The sequence below is a fragment of the Lepidochelys kempii genome, chromosome 1 (genome assembly GCF_965140265.1).
Source record: "Lepidochelys kempii isolate rLepKem1 chromosome 1, rLepKem1.hap2, whole genome shotgun sequence".
Lineage (NCBI taxonomy): Eukaryota > Metazoa > Chordata > Testudines > Cheloniidae > Lepidochelys > Lepidochelys kempii.
In genome coordinates, this window is record NC_133256.1 from 57113412 (window position 1) to 57130767 (window position 17356).

Here is a 17356-nt window from a genome sequence, read left to right on the forward strand (position 1 = left end):
CAAACAGCCTGGCCCCCGCCCCCTATCCACCCCCTCCCACTTCCCGCCCCCTGACTGCCCCCCATCAGAAGCCCCAACCCATCCAACCGCCCCTACTCCTTGTCCCCTGACCACCCCTTCCCAGGACCACCCCTAACCACCCCCCTGGGACCCCACTCCCCATCCAACGCCCCCTGCTCCTGTCCCCTGACTGCCCCAACCCCTATCCACACTCCCCGTCCCCTGAGAGGCCCCCCCCCGGGACTCCCATGCCTATTCAACCCCCCCCCGTTCCCCATCCCCAACTGCCCCCCAGAGCCCTCTGCCCCTTATCCAACCCTCCCGCTCCCTGCCCCCTTACCATGCTGCTCAGACCACCAGGACTGGCAGCTGTGCCGTCCGGCCGGAGCCAGCCGTGCTGCCTGGCAGGAGCTTGCAGCCCCACTGCCCTGAGCACTGGTGGCACAGCGAGCTGAGGCTGCAGGGGAGGGGAGACAGCAGGGGAGGAGGCGGGGGCTAGCCTCCCCAGCCGGGAGCTCAAGGGACAGGTAGGACAGTCCCATGGGCCAGATGTGGCCCGCGGGCCGTAGTTTGTCCACCTCTGCTTTAAATTGTAAACATTTCCATTTTAAATATACAGAAGGCCTTTTTTATAATACAGAAAAAGAGAATTTACCCTGTACCACGTGTAATGTAATTCTAGTGAGGCAATAGCATGCTTCCCATTTATGAAGACACAAGGCAAACAAAGCTGCTCACAGGCCTGTAAATATTTCCTGAGAATGTGTTCTGCTATTTCATGTGGTCACTCTGTATAAATATAATTTTGACCACTCCCTTTCTGGGGATATGCAAATAAAAGATAAATGTGAGGCGCAATATTTCCTTGTGCTCCTGCTCTAGCCTCTCCATTGTTAATGTACCAATCAGACTGCATTATACAGGCCTAGTTTGCCCCTTGGATAATGCTGACTTGGAAAATTAGTTTTAGTCTGAAAATAGATAGGTTTATTGTGATGATAAAGGACAAATTTCTCAAAGGTTGCAGCATATCAATTTATTTGAAGTCACGGGTCATTTTAAAAAAAAATATCCAAATTTGAAATTTTGATTTGTCTATTATTTTTGTCCCCCTCTAGCTTATAATGGCTTCAAATTTTCCCTAGCATTAGATCTTCTGGAACCTTTTGTGCTTGAAGAAAATAGGTTAGGATTGAGCACATTTATCAACAATTTTTCTTGAGGGTGCTTTGAGGTCTGATTCCTGCTCAGTTGATATAAATGGAAGGGTTTGATTTAACTAGAAATAAGATAAGGCATAATATGTGTGCAAATATACTGATCTCTTTTGACCAGCTGCAACTTAGGGTCTTTCAATAGCAAAGAACAATTTTCTTCATCTCCTGTGAAAGAGGCATGTGCTTTTGAAAATAAAGGATGAACGCTTTGATGTATGTAGGTGTGGTTTATTATGCAGCTGTGGTTACTTAATTAAATTTGCAACCAACATTCTATAAGAATGAGGTTGATCCTTCCTATAACACAAAGAAATCCCAAAGCACAGAAAAATGTTTACATGTTCTGAAAATTTTGATTAATGTTCCTGATCATTTTCATTGATGATTGATCAGCTTAATGAAATCCCGTGGGCTTTTGTGACACTGTCATGCTTCTAAAAGCCATTTCTCTGTTGCTTCAACTTCTGTGGGAAGAGGACTGGTGTTCCTATGTGCTATCTGTTGAGTGTATTCTTGTTCCTTCTCCCAGGAGTTTACAAATATTTCTCATGGTTATTCAACCTGTGTAATAGCTTTCTCATTAAAAACATCATAGCAACAACCAGTAAAAGTTAATAAAAATGTGGAGAGTGTATAGCATATCCATATGTAAAGAATGTTTCTTTTATCCCCCTTTATCAAAACACACAGGAACTGCAGCATGACTGTGTGCATTTGGGGTAAAAACCTAGTGTGATTACTGGCAGAAGCAGAGATTCAATCATTCCGTCCACTCAATTTATTGAATATTCCCCCACTTTATTCTACTGTAATTAGGTGTATAGCACCTTATAAAAGGGCCGTTTAATATGGAGATGGGAATCCTTTATACACAAATCAGATTATTCACAAGGAACTTTAGAATTCAATTATACATATGCCCAGCCAGTTTATGGGTCCATTCCTGTAAACCCAGCCACAGAGCTTTCACGGAACTCAATGGGAATCCACAAGTGAAGAGCTTGATTTACCCCAAAAGACCAGAAAATATTTGTTGATTTTCCCATCCCCACATATACTAATCTAAGGTCTTGATCCTGTTCCGAGTGCAGCAAAATTCTCATTGCCCTCCATGGTACAAGATCAGGCCCTAACTGAACTTCTTGGGAGTCAATGGATTGGGATATGATACCAGTCACTGGGGATACAAGAACATACACACATTACTCCTGAGGGTGTTCTGCGCCAAAAAATTAAAAATTCTGTGCCAAAAAAATAAAACTTGTGCTCACAATATTTTAAAATTCTGCAAATTTTATTTGTCAAATAAATATAGAGGCTCCAGCATAGCACTGGGGAGCACAGACCACTGGCTGCACAGTGGTGGGAGATCACTGTGCAGCTCCCCCCCAAGACATGGACTCAATGGTGAGGCTACACCCAACCCTGACACAGCGCAAAGACCGGGCCTGCCCCAGAAACACCACAGGACCCTGTCCCTCCATGCCAGGTGCACCAGATGTGGACAGGCAGGCTCAGCAAGGCAGGATCCAAGTGTGGAGGTGCTTAGTGTGGGCGGATCCAGGTGTGGATTGAGATGGTTCTGTGTTGGGCAATCTGGATGTGGGTGGCTCAGTGTGGGATTTGGGTGCAGGGAGAATCTGAATGCACATGGGCTTGTTGGGAGGTTCTGGGTGCAACGGTAATGGGACAATGTAGGGGGGTCCAGGTGAAGGTGGTTGGGGCTCATCAGGGAGGGGACTGGGTGTGTGTGGGATAGAGCTCGGCAGGGGGATCTGGGTGTGGGGGCCTCAGTGGGGAGGTCCAGAGATTGGGAGCGTGGGGCTCTGTGGAGTGGGGATCCAAGTGCAGCTGGCTGGGGCTTGGTATAATGGGGATCCAGATGCGGGTGGCTCATTGGAGTGGTCCAGGTGCAGGGGAGTGGAGCTCGTCAGAGGGGGGTTCTGGGGGGCGGGACGGGGGTGAGGCTTGGCCAGAGGGTCTGGGTGCAAGGGGATCTAGATGCATGGGGGTTAGGCAGCTGGGGGAGCAGCTCCCTGTACAGTGATCCCTCCCCCTGCAGCTGAGGAGCAATGGGTGCAGCAAGCACTGGTGGGGGGTGGGAGGAGAGGGGAGTGTTTGCAGAGCTTCCTACAGTTGGGGGGAGAAATCTGGGAGTGGGTCTGACACAGCCCCGGATGCCGTGCAGGGGAAGAGGAAGAGGAAGCCCTGTCCTCCCCAGCCCATCCAGGACTAGCAGCTGGGTAGGAGCCACCAGCCAGGTCTTCCCCAGTTCCACCACTGCCCCATAGTGATTTACCTCTCTGCTGACTGCCCTGGGCACCCAAAAGATACTGCTGGATAGGGTCACATGACCACTCTTGTGGCTTCCCTTTGCTTCCCTATCAGAAAGTCATTTTTCTGTGGGGAAGCAAAGAAATCTGTGCTTTAGTCTTGTGAAGAATAGAGTATTGGGAAAAAGAAAAGGAGTACTCGTGGCACCTTAGAGACTAACCAATTTATTTGAGCATAAGCTTTTGTCTGCTACAGATCACTTCATCAGATGCATAAAGCAGAAAGTACAGTGAGGAGATTTTATATACACACAGACCATGAAAAAATATACATTGTAAGGATCACTTAAGAAGAGCTATTACCAGCAGGAGAGTGGGGTGGGTGGAGAGAAAACATGGGGAAAACATTCACACTGCCAGAAATCATGTATTTTGGGTAGATTTGGAGGAGAGGGTGAAAACCTTTCTTCAATCTTGTCTCAAACATGACAGGCTATTTTCATGACAAATGTGGCAAATTTCAACCCAGAAAATTCCTGATATTTGCTCAAAAAGGAGCAGAATCTATTATTGTTTTTCATGTGGTCAAGTCTTTCTATTTGGCCACTATAACTACTTGAAACCTCTCTAAGAGGCCTAATTTTTCATATGTAAAAAACAATGTTTTAAAGGTATTTAGGTACCTAAGGAAACAGATAGATGTCTAGTGGATTTTCAAAAGTGAGAGTTAGGCATGTGGGTGCTTTTGAAAATCCCATTAGGCACTTATCTGTGCTTAAATAAGTTTAAAAGTCTGGCCCTGGACTCCTAAATATCGATTCAGCTGCCTATCTTTAGGTAAGCAACTTCCACAAACTGGCCAATTCTTCAGCTAACTTCCAGCAAAGGGAAGCATAAAAACATTGCAGGGGTCACCTAAAATGGTGACATGTGTAAACAAGAATCCCAAAACACTGTGTGTGTCTGTGTGAATATTGCTCTTATGTTTTAGTAGTCACGTTACTTTATATAATGTCGCAAAGAAATGGTTTGTTGTGGTACTCTTTAAGAGTATGTTTCTTAGAGAAAATCTTAGAAAGTGTGTCTGGAATAAAGGAAGATTCAGAAATGTTTATATGGGTATATATTTGAAAGCCACTGTATTTTTTTGATAAGCTACCTCAGTGGTAGTTATTGAAAAATACTTTGTATTTCTATAGTATCATCCATCCAAGTTTCTCCACACCCTTTTATCCTGAGGCAAGTAGCCCTTCAAAGTGAATTAAGGCTTAACCCACCTATCATGGCCCCCTAAACCCCACCTGAGAGCAATTAGGTACTCCTGGTGGTGGCTTATTGGCCAGTTAGTGATGCAGCACCTGATCCCAATAAAAAGGATGTCTGAGCAGTCTAAGGATGCTCCCTGGATGAGAAAGAGAGGGGGGGAAAAAAAAGAGGTGTTACTAAAGAAAAGAGGCCTGAAATTAAAGGTAATGCCTAGGGAGGGAGCAGGGTATTGAAAAGCATTCAGACTCTGCGCTGGGAGTTGGAGTAGCCAATGGAGAGGCAACTCTGAGGGAGAGACCAGAAATCCCAGTTTTGAGGGACAGGTGGATCCAGAATGCAAGGGGCTTGTGGGTGCTTTTGGGGAGAGAAAAGCAGGAGTTTGGAGATGACAAAACTAGAGACCCAGGCTGTTTCCCAAAATTAAAGGTTTATTTTGTCAGTTTGTGTTACCAATAAATGAAGTCCTCTGGAGTAGAGGGCTTTTTAAGGACAAAAGCCTCTGTTTGGCTGGTTTTTACTAGGTGGAAGAGAAATAGGCAGGATCTCAGGGTGGGATCTTGGACCCCTTTACAACCGTTTGTGAAGAAAATTCACAAGATGTTCTGAGATACTATCCACTCTGAATAGCCCCACTTTACAGATTGGGAAATAGAGGTACAGAGTTACGTGATTCACCCCAGGTCACATGGCAAGTGAGTGGCATAGATTAAAAGACCCATGATCTTTCCACCTCCAGTCCTGGGGTTTGATCACGAGAAAATACTCCCATTAAGGAATGTCCATTTGATTCTTCATCCGCTACCTTTTATATATACTTTTGAGTCTCTCTTTAAAGTTTTCTGCAGCAAAGTAATAGAGTACGGGATCTAGGCAACTATTCACTGCAGCGAGGCAATGAGCGATGACTGCTCCTTTAGTCAGCAACTTGCTCAAGTTGTCATTATTGCTTTTCACCAAGTAGACAGTTCTTATTATGTGATATGGCAGGAAACAAAGCAGAAACATGAATAAAGTGATGACGGTCGTTGACACTGCCTTCTTATGAGAGGCTCTTATCTTTGCTTCTGGAGCCCTGGGCTTAAGCAAAGTTTTGATCACAAGCAAATAGCAGCAAATTATTGTGCAAAATGGGAGGATGAAGCCCACTGCCAGGACAACATAGTTCAACGTGAGCACTTTCTGTATGCTTTCTTTTTGGAGATCTAGGCACTTTTCTGGGTACTTCTCGCTGGTGTTTCCACTGAACAGCAGCACGCTGCTAGCTGTCATCACAAAACCCCATATCACCGCACATATGATTTTAGGATACTTGACGGCGGTTAGTTTCAAATGTTTGAAAGGATGAACAATAGCCACAAAACGAACAATGCTCAGCGCAGTTAGAAAATAAATGCTGCAGTACATATTGACATACAAGCTATAAGACACAATCCTGCAAAATATATTCCCAAATACCCAAACAGAGTTCATCAGGTAGTAGGTGGCCCGGAAGGGTAAAGTCCAAACAAACAGGAGGTCTGAAATAGCCAAGTTCAGCATGAAAACATTCACTGAAATCTTTTTCCTGTAAAGCTTCAGGAAAACATATACGGAAAGGCCATTTCCAAAGGCACCCAAGGCAAATATTGTGAGATATATTGTGGGATAAACAGCATACTTGAAGTTGTCAGTGTTGTTGTCCGAGTCTGACATGTTGTTGAAGCTGCCAATTTGTCTCATCTCTGAAACTAACTCAATCAAGTGTGAGGTCTTCGGACTTCCTGAAAATAAAAAAAGCTGTTACGAAATGTATACCATGTCATCCCTCAAGTTCAGCATTGTAACCATTTGACTGAAAGTTAAAAGCTGTAAAAAGCAGTGGAAAAATAAAAGCTAGTTAAATTAATAACTATTCACCATGCCCCAGTGAATATAGATCAGTTAATGTTTGTATTGAACTTCAACATGTGAAGTGCTATATATGCTAAGTATCGTTGTTATTGCAGTTTATGGGTAGTGCATACTGCCTGGCAATATAAAAGCTAAAGTTTCAAGTAAAAGCTTCAAGTTTCAGTCTTCTGGAGGTGAGTGCAGGGCCTACAGCCTCAGCACCTGATCCTGTCCTCTTCTTTGATCATGCAAACTAAGCAAGTGATCACTGGATTAAGTTTAGAAGTGTGTGCAACAAGAGTGATGTAGTGGTGGGAGTCTGCTATAGACCACCGGACCAGGGGGATGAGGTAGATGAGGCTTTCTTCTGGCAGCTCACGGAAGCTACTAGATCGCATACCCTGATTCTCATGGGTGACTTTAATTTTCCTGATATCTGCTGGGAGAGCAATACAGCGGTGCATAGACAATCCAGGAAGTTTTTGGAAAGCGTAGGGGACAATTTCCTGGCGCAAGTGCTAGAGGAGCCAACTGGGGGGGGGGGCGCTTTTCTTCACCTGCTGCTCACAAACCAGGTAGAATTAGTGGGGGAAGCAAAAGTGGATGGGAATCTGGGAGGCAGTGACCATGAGTTGGTTGAGTTCAGGATCCTGACACAGGGAAGAAAGGTAAGCAGCAGGATACGGACCCTGGACTTCAGGAAAGCAGACTTCGACTCCCTCAGGGAACGGATGGCCAGGATCCCCTGGGGGACTAACTTGAAGGGGAAAGGAGTCCAGGAGAGCTGGCTGTATTTCAAGGAATCCCTGTTGAGGTTACAGAGACAAACCATCCCGATGAGTCGAAAGAATAGTAAATATGGCAGGCGACCAGCTTGGCTTACTGGTGAAATCCTAGCGGATCTTAAACATAAAAAGGAAGCTTACAAGAAGTGTAAGGTTGGACATATGACCAGGGAAGAGTATAAAAATATTGCTCGGGCATGTAGGAATGATATCAGGAGGGCCAAATCGCACCTGGAGCTGCAGCTAGCAAGAGATGTCAAGAGTAACAAGAAGGGTTTCTTCAGGTATGTTGGCAACAAGAAGAAAGCCAAGGAAAGTGTGGGCCCCTTACTGAATGAGGGAGGCAACCTAGTGACAGAGGATGTGGAAAAAGCTAATGTACTCAATGCTTTTTTTGCCTCTGTCTTCACTAACAAGGTCAGCTCCCAGACTGCTGCGCTGGGCATCACAAAATGGGGAAGAGATGGCCAGCCCTCTGTGGAGATAGAGGTGGTTAGGGACTATTTAGAAAAGCTGGACGTGCACAAGTCCATGGGGCCGGACGAGTTGCATCCGAGAGTGCTGAAGGAATTGGCAGCTGTGATTGCAGAGCCATTGGCCATTATCTTTGAAAACTCGTGGCGAACGGGGGAAGTCCCGGATGACTGGAAAAAGGCTAATGTAGTGCCAATCTTTAAAAAAGGGAAGAAGGAGGATCCTGGGAACTACAGGCCAGTCAGCCTCACCTCAGTCCCTGGAAAAATCATGGAGCAGGTCCTCAAAGAATCAATCCTGAAGCACTTGCATGAGAGGAAAGTGATCAGGAACAGCCAGCATGGATTCACCAAGGGAAGGTCATGCCTGACTAATCTAATCGCCTTTTATGATGAGATTACTGGTTCTGTGGATGAAGGGAAAGCAGTGGATGTATTGTTTCTTGACTTTAGCAAAGCTTTTGACACGGTCTCCCACAGTATTCTTGTCAGCAAGTTAAGGAAGTATGGGCTGGATGAATGCACTATAAGGTGGGTAGAAAGCTGGCTAGATTGTCGGGCTCAACGGGTAGTGATCAATGGCTCCATGTCTAGTTGGCAGCCGGTATCAAGTGGAGTGCCCCAAGGGTCGGTCCTGGGGCCGGTTTTGTTCAATATCTTCATAAATGATCTGGAGGATGGTGTGGATTGCACTCTCAGCAAATTTGCGGATGATACTAAACTGGGAGGAGTGGTAGATATGCTGGAGGGGAGGGATAGGATACAGAAGGACCTAGATAAATTGGAGGATTGGGCCAAAAGAAATCTGATGAGGTTCAATAAGGATAAGTGCAAGGTCCTGCACTTAGGACGGAAGAATCCAATGCACCGCTGCAGACTAGGGGCCGAATGGCTAGGCAGCAGTTCTGCGGAAAAGGACCTAGGGGTGACAGTGGACGAGAAGCTGGATATGAGTCAGCAGTGTGCCCTTGTTGCCAAGAAGGCCAATGGCATTTTGGGATGTATAAGTAGGGGCATAGCGAACAGATCGAGGGACGTGATCGTCCCCTTCTATTCGACATTGGTGAGGCCTCATCTGGAGTACTGTGTCCAGTTTTGGGCCCCACACTACAAGAAGGATGTGGATAAATTGGAGAGAGTCCAGCGAAGGGCAACAAAAATGATTAGGGGACTGGAACACATGAGTTATGAGGAGAGGCTGAGGGAGCTGGGATTGTTTAGTCTGCAGAAGAGAAGAATGAGGGGGGATTTGATAGCTGCTTTCAACTACCTGAAAGGGGGTTCCAAAGAGGATGGCTCTAGACTGTTCTCAATGGTAGCAGATGACAGAACGAGGAGTAATGGTCTCAAGTTGCAGTTAGGGGAGGTTTAGATTGGATATTAGGAAAAACTTTTTCACTATGAGGGTGGTGAGACACTGGAATGCGTTACCTAGGGAGGTAACTGTCCCTCCACCTGGCACATGCCGTGCAGCTGCTCAGGGGAAGCACTGGGCCAGAAGGCTCTACCCCATGCCTTGCTCTGGTTTAATTCTGATATTTGGAGATTTCACTCCAATTCAGGACAAAAGCAAAAGTCAATATCAAAACTTTTCTGTGGCATGAAAAGTTCCAAAACATTTCTATTTTTAAATCTCAGAATATTTTGTTTGGGGTTGATGTTAATCTCTGTGTTCACCTTTACTGCCATGGTGCTTAATAGGCTTTACCATTCCAGGTCTGTCATGGCTCCATTCTCTGCTATGAAGCTTACTTCCACAATGCACCACAATCTCCCACTGTGGCAGAGTCCCATGGGACTCACAGGATACTCTGCAGTGATTCAACCACAGGGACAAGGACTGTGGTGCATAATGGAAGATGCAGTCTTGCCAGGGACCATGGTCCCTATCAATGATTCAGAACATGAGGGAGCCAGAACTACAACTCCTAGAAGGTGTAATATCAGCTCAAGTGGATAATGGGTTAGCCCAAACCCAAGTGTTTTACACAGAGATTTTTCTGATAGAAGATTATGCTCAAGTTGATATTTTTCCCCCATGGAAAATTGACAAAATCCCATTTTTCAACAGGAACATATTTCACTTGAAGTTTGTCAACCAGTTTCTGTATTAACTTTTATGTAGTCCCTTATATTTTACCACTTCTTCCCTCTCATGAGCAGAGGTGTGTGTTCTAGCTATAGGAATTCCAGTAAAACATGGCCAGCCTTGTTTTTATGCAATGTATCCAAAACTTGTGTATTTTTAATAACTGAAATTTTGCTATCAAATCATGTTAAATCATTTTAAAAGTTTCTCTTGATTTTATGCCTCCTTCCCTTCCCTCCTTCCTGTTACTGATATATCTTTATTCTGTATTTTTCATTGTCTTAATGAGCACAGTGAACATGATGCCCTTGCCTCATTCACTTCTCCAAAGAATTAAGTGCTCCGCTGCCAGAAATCAGCCACTCACATGTGAACAGAGTGGCTGTCCATAGTTGCACACTTCACAGTTCTATAGAATTTTCTCATTAGGATTTGTATTGTACATGTGCAGAGTGATTTTTTAATATGTCATAATCCAATCAAATAAAAACCAGTGTTCACTGGAACAGTTTCTCACTGAGGGCTATTTCCGTACTAAATTGCAGCTTCCTCTCCCCAGCTGATTTGGCATTACAGCAGTGTTTTTAAATAAATAAAAGCTACGGGATATTTTGGTTGGTTGATCAGTCATGGGGAAATGGGTCACTTCACCCTTTCGTATTTGAGATGGCTGAAGTATTTTTGCTCAGCATCTCCCAAAATACTCCTCTTTGGGCAGGTACCAAGTCTGGACAAAATTAGCCCCCACGACCACAAAGACTTGTTTCCATTGCTGAGCCCTCCTGTGCCAGCTGGCTTTTAGGATACTAGATAATTGTCTATAATAATGGAACCAGCTTGTAGGAGCTGGCAGTGATTCTGCACTCAGGCTCACCTAATTATTTGATGTTTTTAAGTGTCAAAGAAAGCCTCAGGGACAAATACTAGTGCAGATTGGGGTTTATGCACATTATGGGACATTCTCCTTCCTTCGGTCTCAATCCAACTTTCACTGAAGTCATTCCATTGACTTCAATGAGAGCTGAACCGGGCCCTTAATAATCCAAGTAAACTCTGTAAACTCTAGTAAACTCTGGATGAACTCACAGTCATATCACTAAAGCATTTCTGAAATAAATATGGGGGTGTGATGTGATATACAAATCTGACACTGGAGAGCAAGGGTTTAAGAATCAGCTCTGGGCCCACACACAAGCTGGAGGCATGGCTTTAAAAAGGGAAGCAGACCAGTTCGGAGGTAGGGAGTGGATGGCTGATCTGAGAGGAAAGTATTACCCAGGAGCTCATTGCCCAGGACCTGACAAAGTGGCTCTGTGCACACCCACAAAGAAGAAGCAGGGGATGGAGTGTGAGGGTCAGAACCTTCATTGAATGATTTACTCTGGGAAGCTGAAGGAGACTGGGGTAGGAAGTGGTCTGGGGAGGAGGGGCAATGGCTTGGCACCACAAGCTGCCACCATTGCCCCCAGGACTGGAGCATGGAGAAGATGGTGGACCTGGGTTCCCCTACCCACTCTGAGTGGACAATACAACAAGAAGAGCCTTCACCTCTGGTGAGAGGCCAGCTGGAAAAGATTGGCTGTTCAAGGACCCAGCTCTCAAAGCCCCAGGGCTATAGGGGAGGACTGGAAACTCTTGGGACAAGGGTTCTAAAGGACAGGAATGTGCTTAAATGGGGAGATGTTCTGCCAACTACCACCTGACCACTAGGCAGCACTGCTGGTGGTTGTGCACCGTCTGCACAGGGACCTCTCTTATCTGCTTTTTAATTCTTTAGACTTAGATGCATAAAAATGCCTATACAAGGCTCTAGGAACCTTTGAAAAGTCATTAAAAATACAGATCCTGACTCTGCCATGGCCACATCAATGTAACTCACTTGATTTCATCATAGTTATTAGAGTTGGCTGAAAAATGGCATTTCTTTTCCACAATAAATAAATAGACCTTGCAGTTTCCTGAAGTTTTGTTCTGAAATGGGGCAAAAACCCAAAGTTTCTTGCAGATTGGAAATACCAAAACATTTTGACCTGTAACAGGAAGTGCCCTAGTGGTTATTTTGATATTAATTAGTCATTTCACACAGGAAAGGGAAGAGAGAGGGTGCTGTCTTTAAAAATCTTTCACATACATAAAGCAATGATAGGTAGGGCCCTACCAAATTCACGGTCCATTTTGGTACATTTCACTGTCATCGCATTTTTTTTAAATCTTGAATTTCACAGTTTCAGATATTTAATCTTACATTTCATGGTGTTTCAGGGCAGCTGCATGTGGCTGTTTGTCACCACTATGACAGTGATTCCTTGGTGCACTAGGAGAGGAAATCAGGGACCACAGCTTTGTAGGCCCATCTGAGGTGGCAGCACCTAGGGGGTCCCGGGGGTGAAACCCAACCCCTACCACCCATTGCTGCTAGCCCCATGCTGTTCTGCACCAGAGTTGGGCCACTGCCCCAGCACCAGCTGCCTTGCTGGTGAAGCCCACACTCCTCACCTGGCTCCTACTTTGGAGGAGTGGGACTGGGCATGGCTGGGCCTGCAAGCAGCAAGGGAGCACGTGGCTGAGCTGCTCTCCACGTGGCTGAGGCCAGACTGCAGCTGTGGCACAGAAGCAGGCAGAGAATGCACAAGATCACCTCCATGCCCAGCTGGAGAAGGAGTTCTTCTAGTGGGAGGCTGGGGCCATCACCCTGATTCTGGACCATGCTGCAGCTTTAGAGTCCAGGGCCAACCTGCCTTCAGATCCACAGAATGAGGAAGGGAAATAAAGGGGCCCTCAAACCTTTATCCATTAGTTATTAGCTTTGTTATGGTGTTGTTACTTGGGGAGCAGGCCCATAACACCACTACTGAATGCTGGGCCTCCCCAAACACACACACCTGTTATAGGAGGCACCATCATGCTATGCAATTCTTCAGTCTTCTGCCTTGAGTGTTGGGTGGTGGTGTCCACGAGAACTTCTTTGCTATGCACCTAAAGATATTCTAAAGTCACTGTTCCAGAGTTGTTTACTCATTTCCTAGCAAAAGTTGTTTTGTTTAGGACAGCGTTTTCCATAACTACAAATGGGAATTTTTATCATCCCTAACTTTTACTCCTTTCCCTGCGGACATTGGGAAGGTTTTTGTGCTCCAACAACACAGAGCTATGCCTGTGGGAGTTTCGGCTCCTGGGAGGGTTACTAAAGCCAGAAAGTCAAAGAGTAAAGGGCAGACAAGCAGTCCACTGGCCCTCCACACTGGGGCTTGGGAAGTAAGTCAATAACCTATCCTCATGTTAGAGTTAAGTTATAGAAACGCATAAAGGTAGCCATTCCAGCAAACAGCATAACTTCTAGTACTGATTTGTGGGCTCACTTACAGGTATAGTAGAACTGATCCAAACTCTTCCCAGAATTCCCCCTTAAGATCCATGCAAATGCCACATGCACACATTCCATACTAACTTTTATGGAGTCAAAGATGGAGGCAGTGACTTTCCTCCCACCTGGGAGTGTGAGTACCAACATCGACCACATCCATTCCAGAAGCAGCATAGTGGAACAAGGTTTCAGAGGATGTTGATGGTCTCTGGCCAGTGCCTTGCTGTTGAGGCTTAGCCTCATGTGGTGCTGGACTAATTGGAGATGCACCATTCTCCTCCCCACTACCTCTTCCTGCACCCGGAGTGGTTGACTGTGCCCCATGGAAATAGTCCTCTTCAGAGTTGTCTGCCTCAGGCAAAGTGTGGTTTTCTGGTTCCCCTACCACCACCTGCGGCTCTTCATGCTGCATACCACTTCTGGAAGATTGCTTTCTTTTTCACACCCTGAAGTGCTCCATGGAAGACACGGCTTTGCAAACTACAAGCAGACATCTCCCAGATCCACAAACACAACTCTCAGACTGCTCAGCAGGATCAGAAAAAAATCCTCTCTCTTTCTGGGGACAGACAACTGCTGCATACAGTCCCTCTTTCATCTTACAAAACAGGGGGGACAGGGAAAGGCAGCCAGGCTTTCTGGGGGTGACGTGCAATCAATAATTACTCCATCATACAGCAGTAGGGCTCAGAGAAAAAGAGTACCTGTAACCTGCTGTGCTGGGGAACCCTCCCAAAAAGCCACTGACGCAAAGAGAACCAGTCTGCTCTCTCTGCTTGCAGACACAGCCGTGAACAAACCCTCAGTCATGAGGGGTAAGTGGCTAAACTGTACCAGTGTACTCTCAGCCAGTCAACATGTTACAGGCTGCAGGAAAACCCTGAATGAAACCATAAATTTAAAATAAGAACAAACCAAGTTTTTCTGTCAAAAGATTTTGGTAAAATAGTCACAATTTTGCAAAATTTCAGGGTTCTCTAAATTGCTTTTTCTTTTTTTTTTTTTTTAGTGAAAATATGTTTCACCAAAATATTTTCAGCTAGCTTAAGTGGTTATTCCTGATTTAAAGTGATGTTAGTGAGACCAGAATTAGTCTAAACAAAAACACCGAACAATGATAGATCCCACTCACCACACACACAAATTAGGCAAAGAAACTAAAACAACTCTTTCCAGACATCAGCCATTCACGAGCCCCTATTCAAGTAGGTGAGTAGATTTTAAAGCATCTAATAAAATAACTATCAATATTAAGACTTCTGAACTTAAGAGAAAATAACTTCACACCATGTTTTAATAGAAATGAACACTCCTGAATAGGGTATGTTACGGTGGTATGCATATTACATGTGTAAATATAAAGTTTTCTGGTCTGATTTTCAGAGGTGCAGAGCACCCACAATTCCAACTCAAGTCAATGGGAGCTGCTTACAAAGTAGGCTCATGAGCTCAATTTTTCAGAAGTACAATGTACACATTGCTAAATGAATTTCTCAACATGAAATATGAAGTACAGATGATCTGCTGTTTAGCTAAAAAATATTTCGTCTGAATAGGATGTGCTCTTGTGTGAGTTCTCAGAACTATCAGAATTGTAATGCCAAGTACTTAGGCTATGTCATCGCTCAGAGATGTGAAAAAAACCACCCCCCTGAATGACAAAAGTTTTAACAACAAAAAGGGCTGGTGTGGACAGCGCTTCATCGGTGGGAGAGCTCTGTCCTGGCGACAAAGAGCAGCTACCCTGTGTACCTTACAACGGCACGGCTGTGTCAGCACAGTTGTAAGGTGCGCAGTGTGGACGGAGCCTAATTAACGTTATATAACTTACATTAGCCATTGCATTGTCAGAAAACCCAATGTAATAACATTAAACAGCCAACCAAGTCACCATTCACTGGCATACTACGTATCTTTTCAGGATCAGAACTACGAAAACATTACTCATTTATATTTCATTTGTAATTAACATTGTACAGAATTAAATTGGACATTTGTCAAGACATGCATGACATTTTATTCACTCTTCCCACACATGTGCGTATACACACAAAAACAAAAACTCCACCCTTCAAAAGATTACAGTTGACAAAATCTGCAGTTGGCTGCTAGTACAAAGCAAAGGATATTCACTTTGTCAGCTCTCTCAGTAGTTCATTATCTTTCATCTTCCAAAATATTTTTAATTACAAAATCTTACATGGATATCCCTTCTCAAGGAAAACACCCTAGACTAGCTTTAACATACGTGAATCGAGTAGATGCTTAATTTTTCTAGCAACTACAAAACTTCGTGCAAGAAACAGGCGATAACTAAAATTCCTCCTACTCTTATTTTGAATAGTCTTGATCTACTTTTAAGGAAAGGACTAAAGTAATATATATTTATATATATATATAAATTTAACTTTGTCCTACCTCAGTTCTTGTTCCTTTCAGTTAATTCAGTAAGACACTTCCTTCTTCTACTTTTAGCTATCCAAAACTTGCAGCTTGCTAGCGAGGGTGAAAACAAAACAGAAACATTTACACAAAACCAACAGCAAGAAAGAGGAAGTAAGCAAAATAGTACAGCTTTTATTTTCTTAACAATATTTTGTCAGTTCAGGAACTGGGATTTGTTCTCACGTTGCATTCCATCTCATCTCTCACACAAAGTGCTGAATAAAGCTCTGTGGTTCAGCAACTCCCAGCCACTCACATTTCTAAATATGGGCTTTCAGTAATCAAACATGTCTGAAATGTTAGACTGGCAGTCATTAGAAACCGTTCTCGGGAAATGTAAATGGATATTTCAGTCCCGTCTATATTAGGGAAGGTTTTCAAATCTTTTGACAAAATGGGATGAGCTCCACTCGTGTCAGCAATACTGAGAGCGCTAATGTAGCTGGCCTGTCTGTTGCCACTGGTACCGCGTCACCTAGCTTGGCTTACAGTTCTAGTCTGGCGTTATCAAAGGTGCCATAAGGAGTGGGGTGCCCAATTGCCATTGAATGTCAATGGGAGATGAGCACCTAACTCTGTTAGGCTCCTTTTAAATCTCAGTGCTGTATATAGGGTTGCCAACAGTCCCTTATTACAAGGGATAGCCCTGATTTCTTCATCCCTGTACAACAAGATTAGGAGTTGCTGAGTGCTGCAAAAAGCAGCATGAAATACCTGTGGCGAATGTGGGGGCGTACTGCTTATTATTATAAGTTCATAGATCTCCATGTAAGGGGTGGAATTTGGGGACATAACTAGGAATTCTCTACTTCCAAAGCCCCTTGGAAGCAGTTTGTAAGTTGGAACAGCTCTGAAACTGCTCCAAGTCACTCCTAGGGTTGCCAACCGTCCAGGATTGTCCCAGAGTCTACAGGAATTAAAGCTTAATCTTTAATTAAAGGTTATGTCATGTGATGAAACCTCCAGGAATACGTCCAATAGGGTTCCCAACGCTCCAGGATTGGCCTAGAGTCTCCTGGAATCAGCACTGATCTTCCAATGACTATTGAAAGCAATCCGGGAGATTTTAATAGGATATTTTAAGAAAATGACATTATGAGCGGCGGCGAACCAGCTGAGCAGCGGGGGACAGCAGAGCAGCTCACAGCAGGAGTTTTGCCTGGGACTGGTAAGTATCCGAGTGTGTGTTTGTTTGTTTGCTGAGGAAGTATCCGAGCGTGTGTTTGCTGGGGGGGCAGTGTGAGAGCCTGAGTGAGTGTCTGATTGGGGGCGGCGAACCAGCCGAGCAGCGGGGACAGCAGAGCAGCTCACAGCAGGAGTTTGCCTGGGAGTTCGCCTGGAGTGAGCCCAGTGAGGCTTACGTCTTGCAAACTGCTCTGAGGAAGCTCATAGTAGGAAGGTGATATGGAAGGGGGGGGTTCAGCTGTTGTGACCTGCACTGGATGTTCCATGTTTGTCTTTCTTCCACAGGACAGAAGCGACTTTGTCTGTACAAAGTGCAAGCTGGTCTCCATATTGGAAGAGAAGATTGAAGGTCTGGCGCAACAGATAACAACCCTGCGTTGCATACGAGAA

At 44.8% G+C, this 17356-nt stretch overlaps 1 protein-coding gene across 2 annotated transcripts; it reads right to left on the reverse strand.

The window, feature by feature from the left end:
* Positions 1-3822: 3822 nt before the first annotated feature.
* Positions 3823-15971, reverse strand: LOC140902938 (cysteinyl leukotriene receptor 2-like). Of its 2 annotated transcripts, none has more exons than XM_073323638.1 (2): positions 15755-15971; positions 3823-6516 (listed from the first exon to the last, which is right to left on the reverse strand). In XM_073323638.1, the coding sequence occupies exon 2, from the start codon at positions 6473-6475 to the stop codon at positions 5555-5557; it is 921 nt and encodes a 306-aa protein (XP_073179739.1). In that variant the 5' UTR covers positions 6476-6516; positions 15755-15971; the 3' UTR covers positions 3823-5554. The 2 variants fall into 2 exon arrangements, with proteins under 2 accessions (XP_073179739.1, XP_073179653.1); XM_073323552.1 differs by lacking the exon at positions 15755-15971 and adding an exon at positions 12855-12876.
* Positions 15972-17356: the final 1385 nt, after the last annotated feature.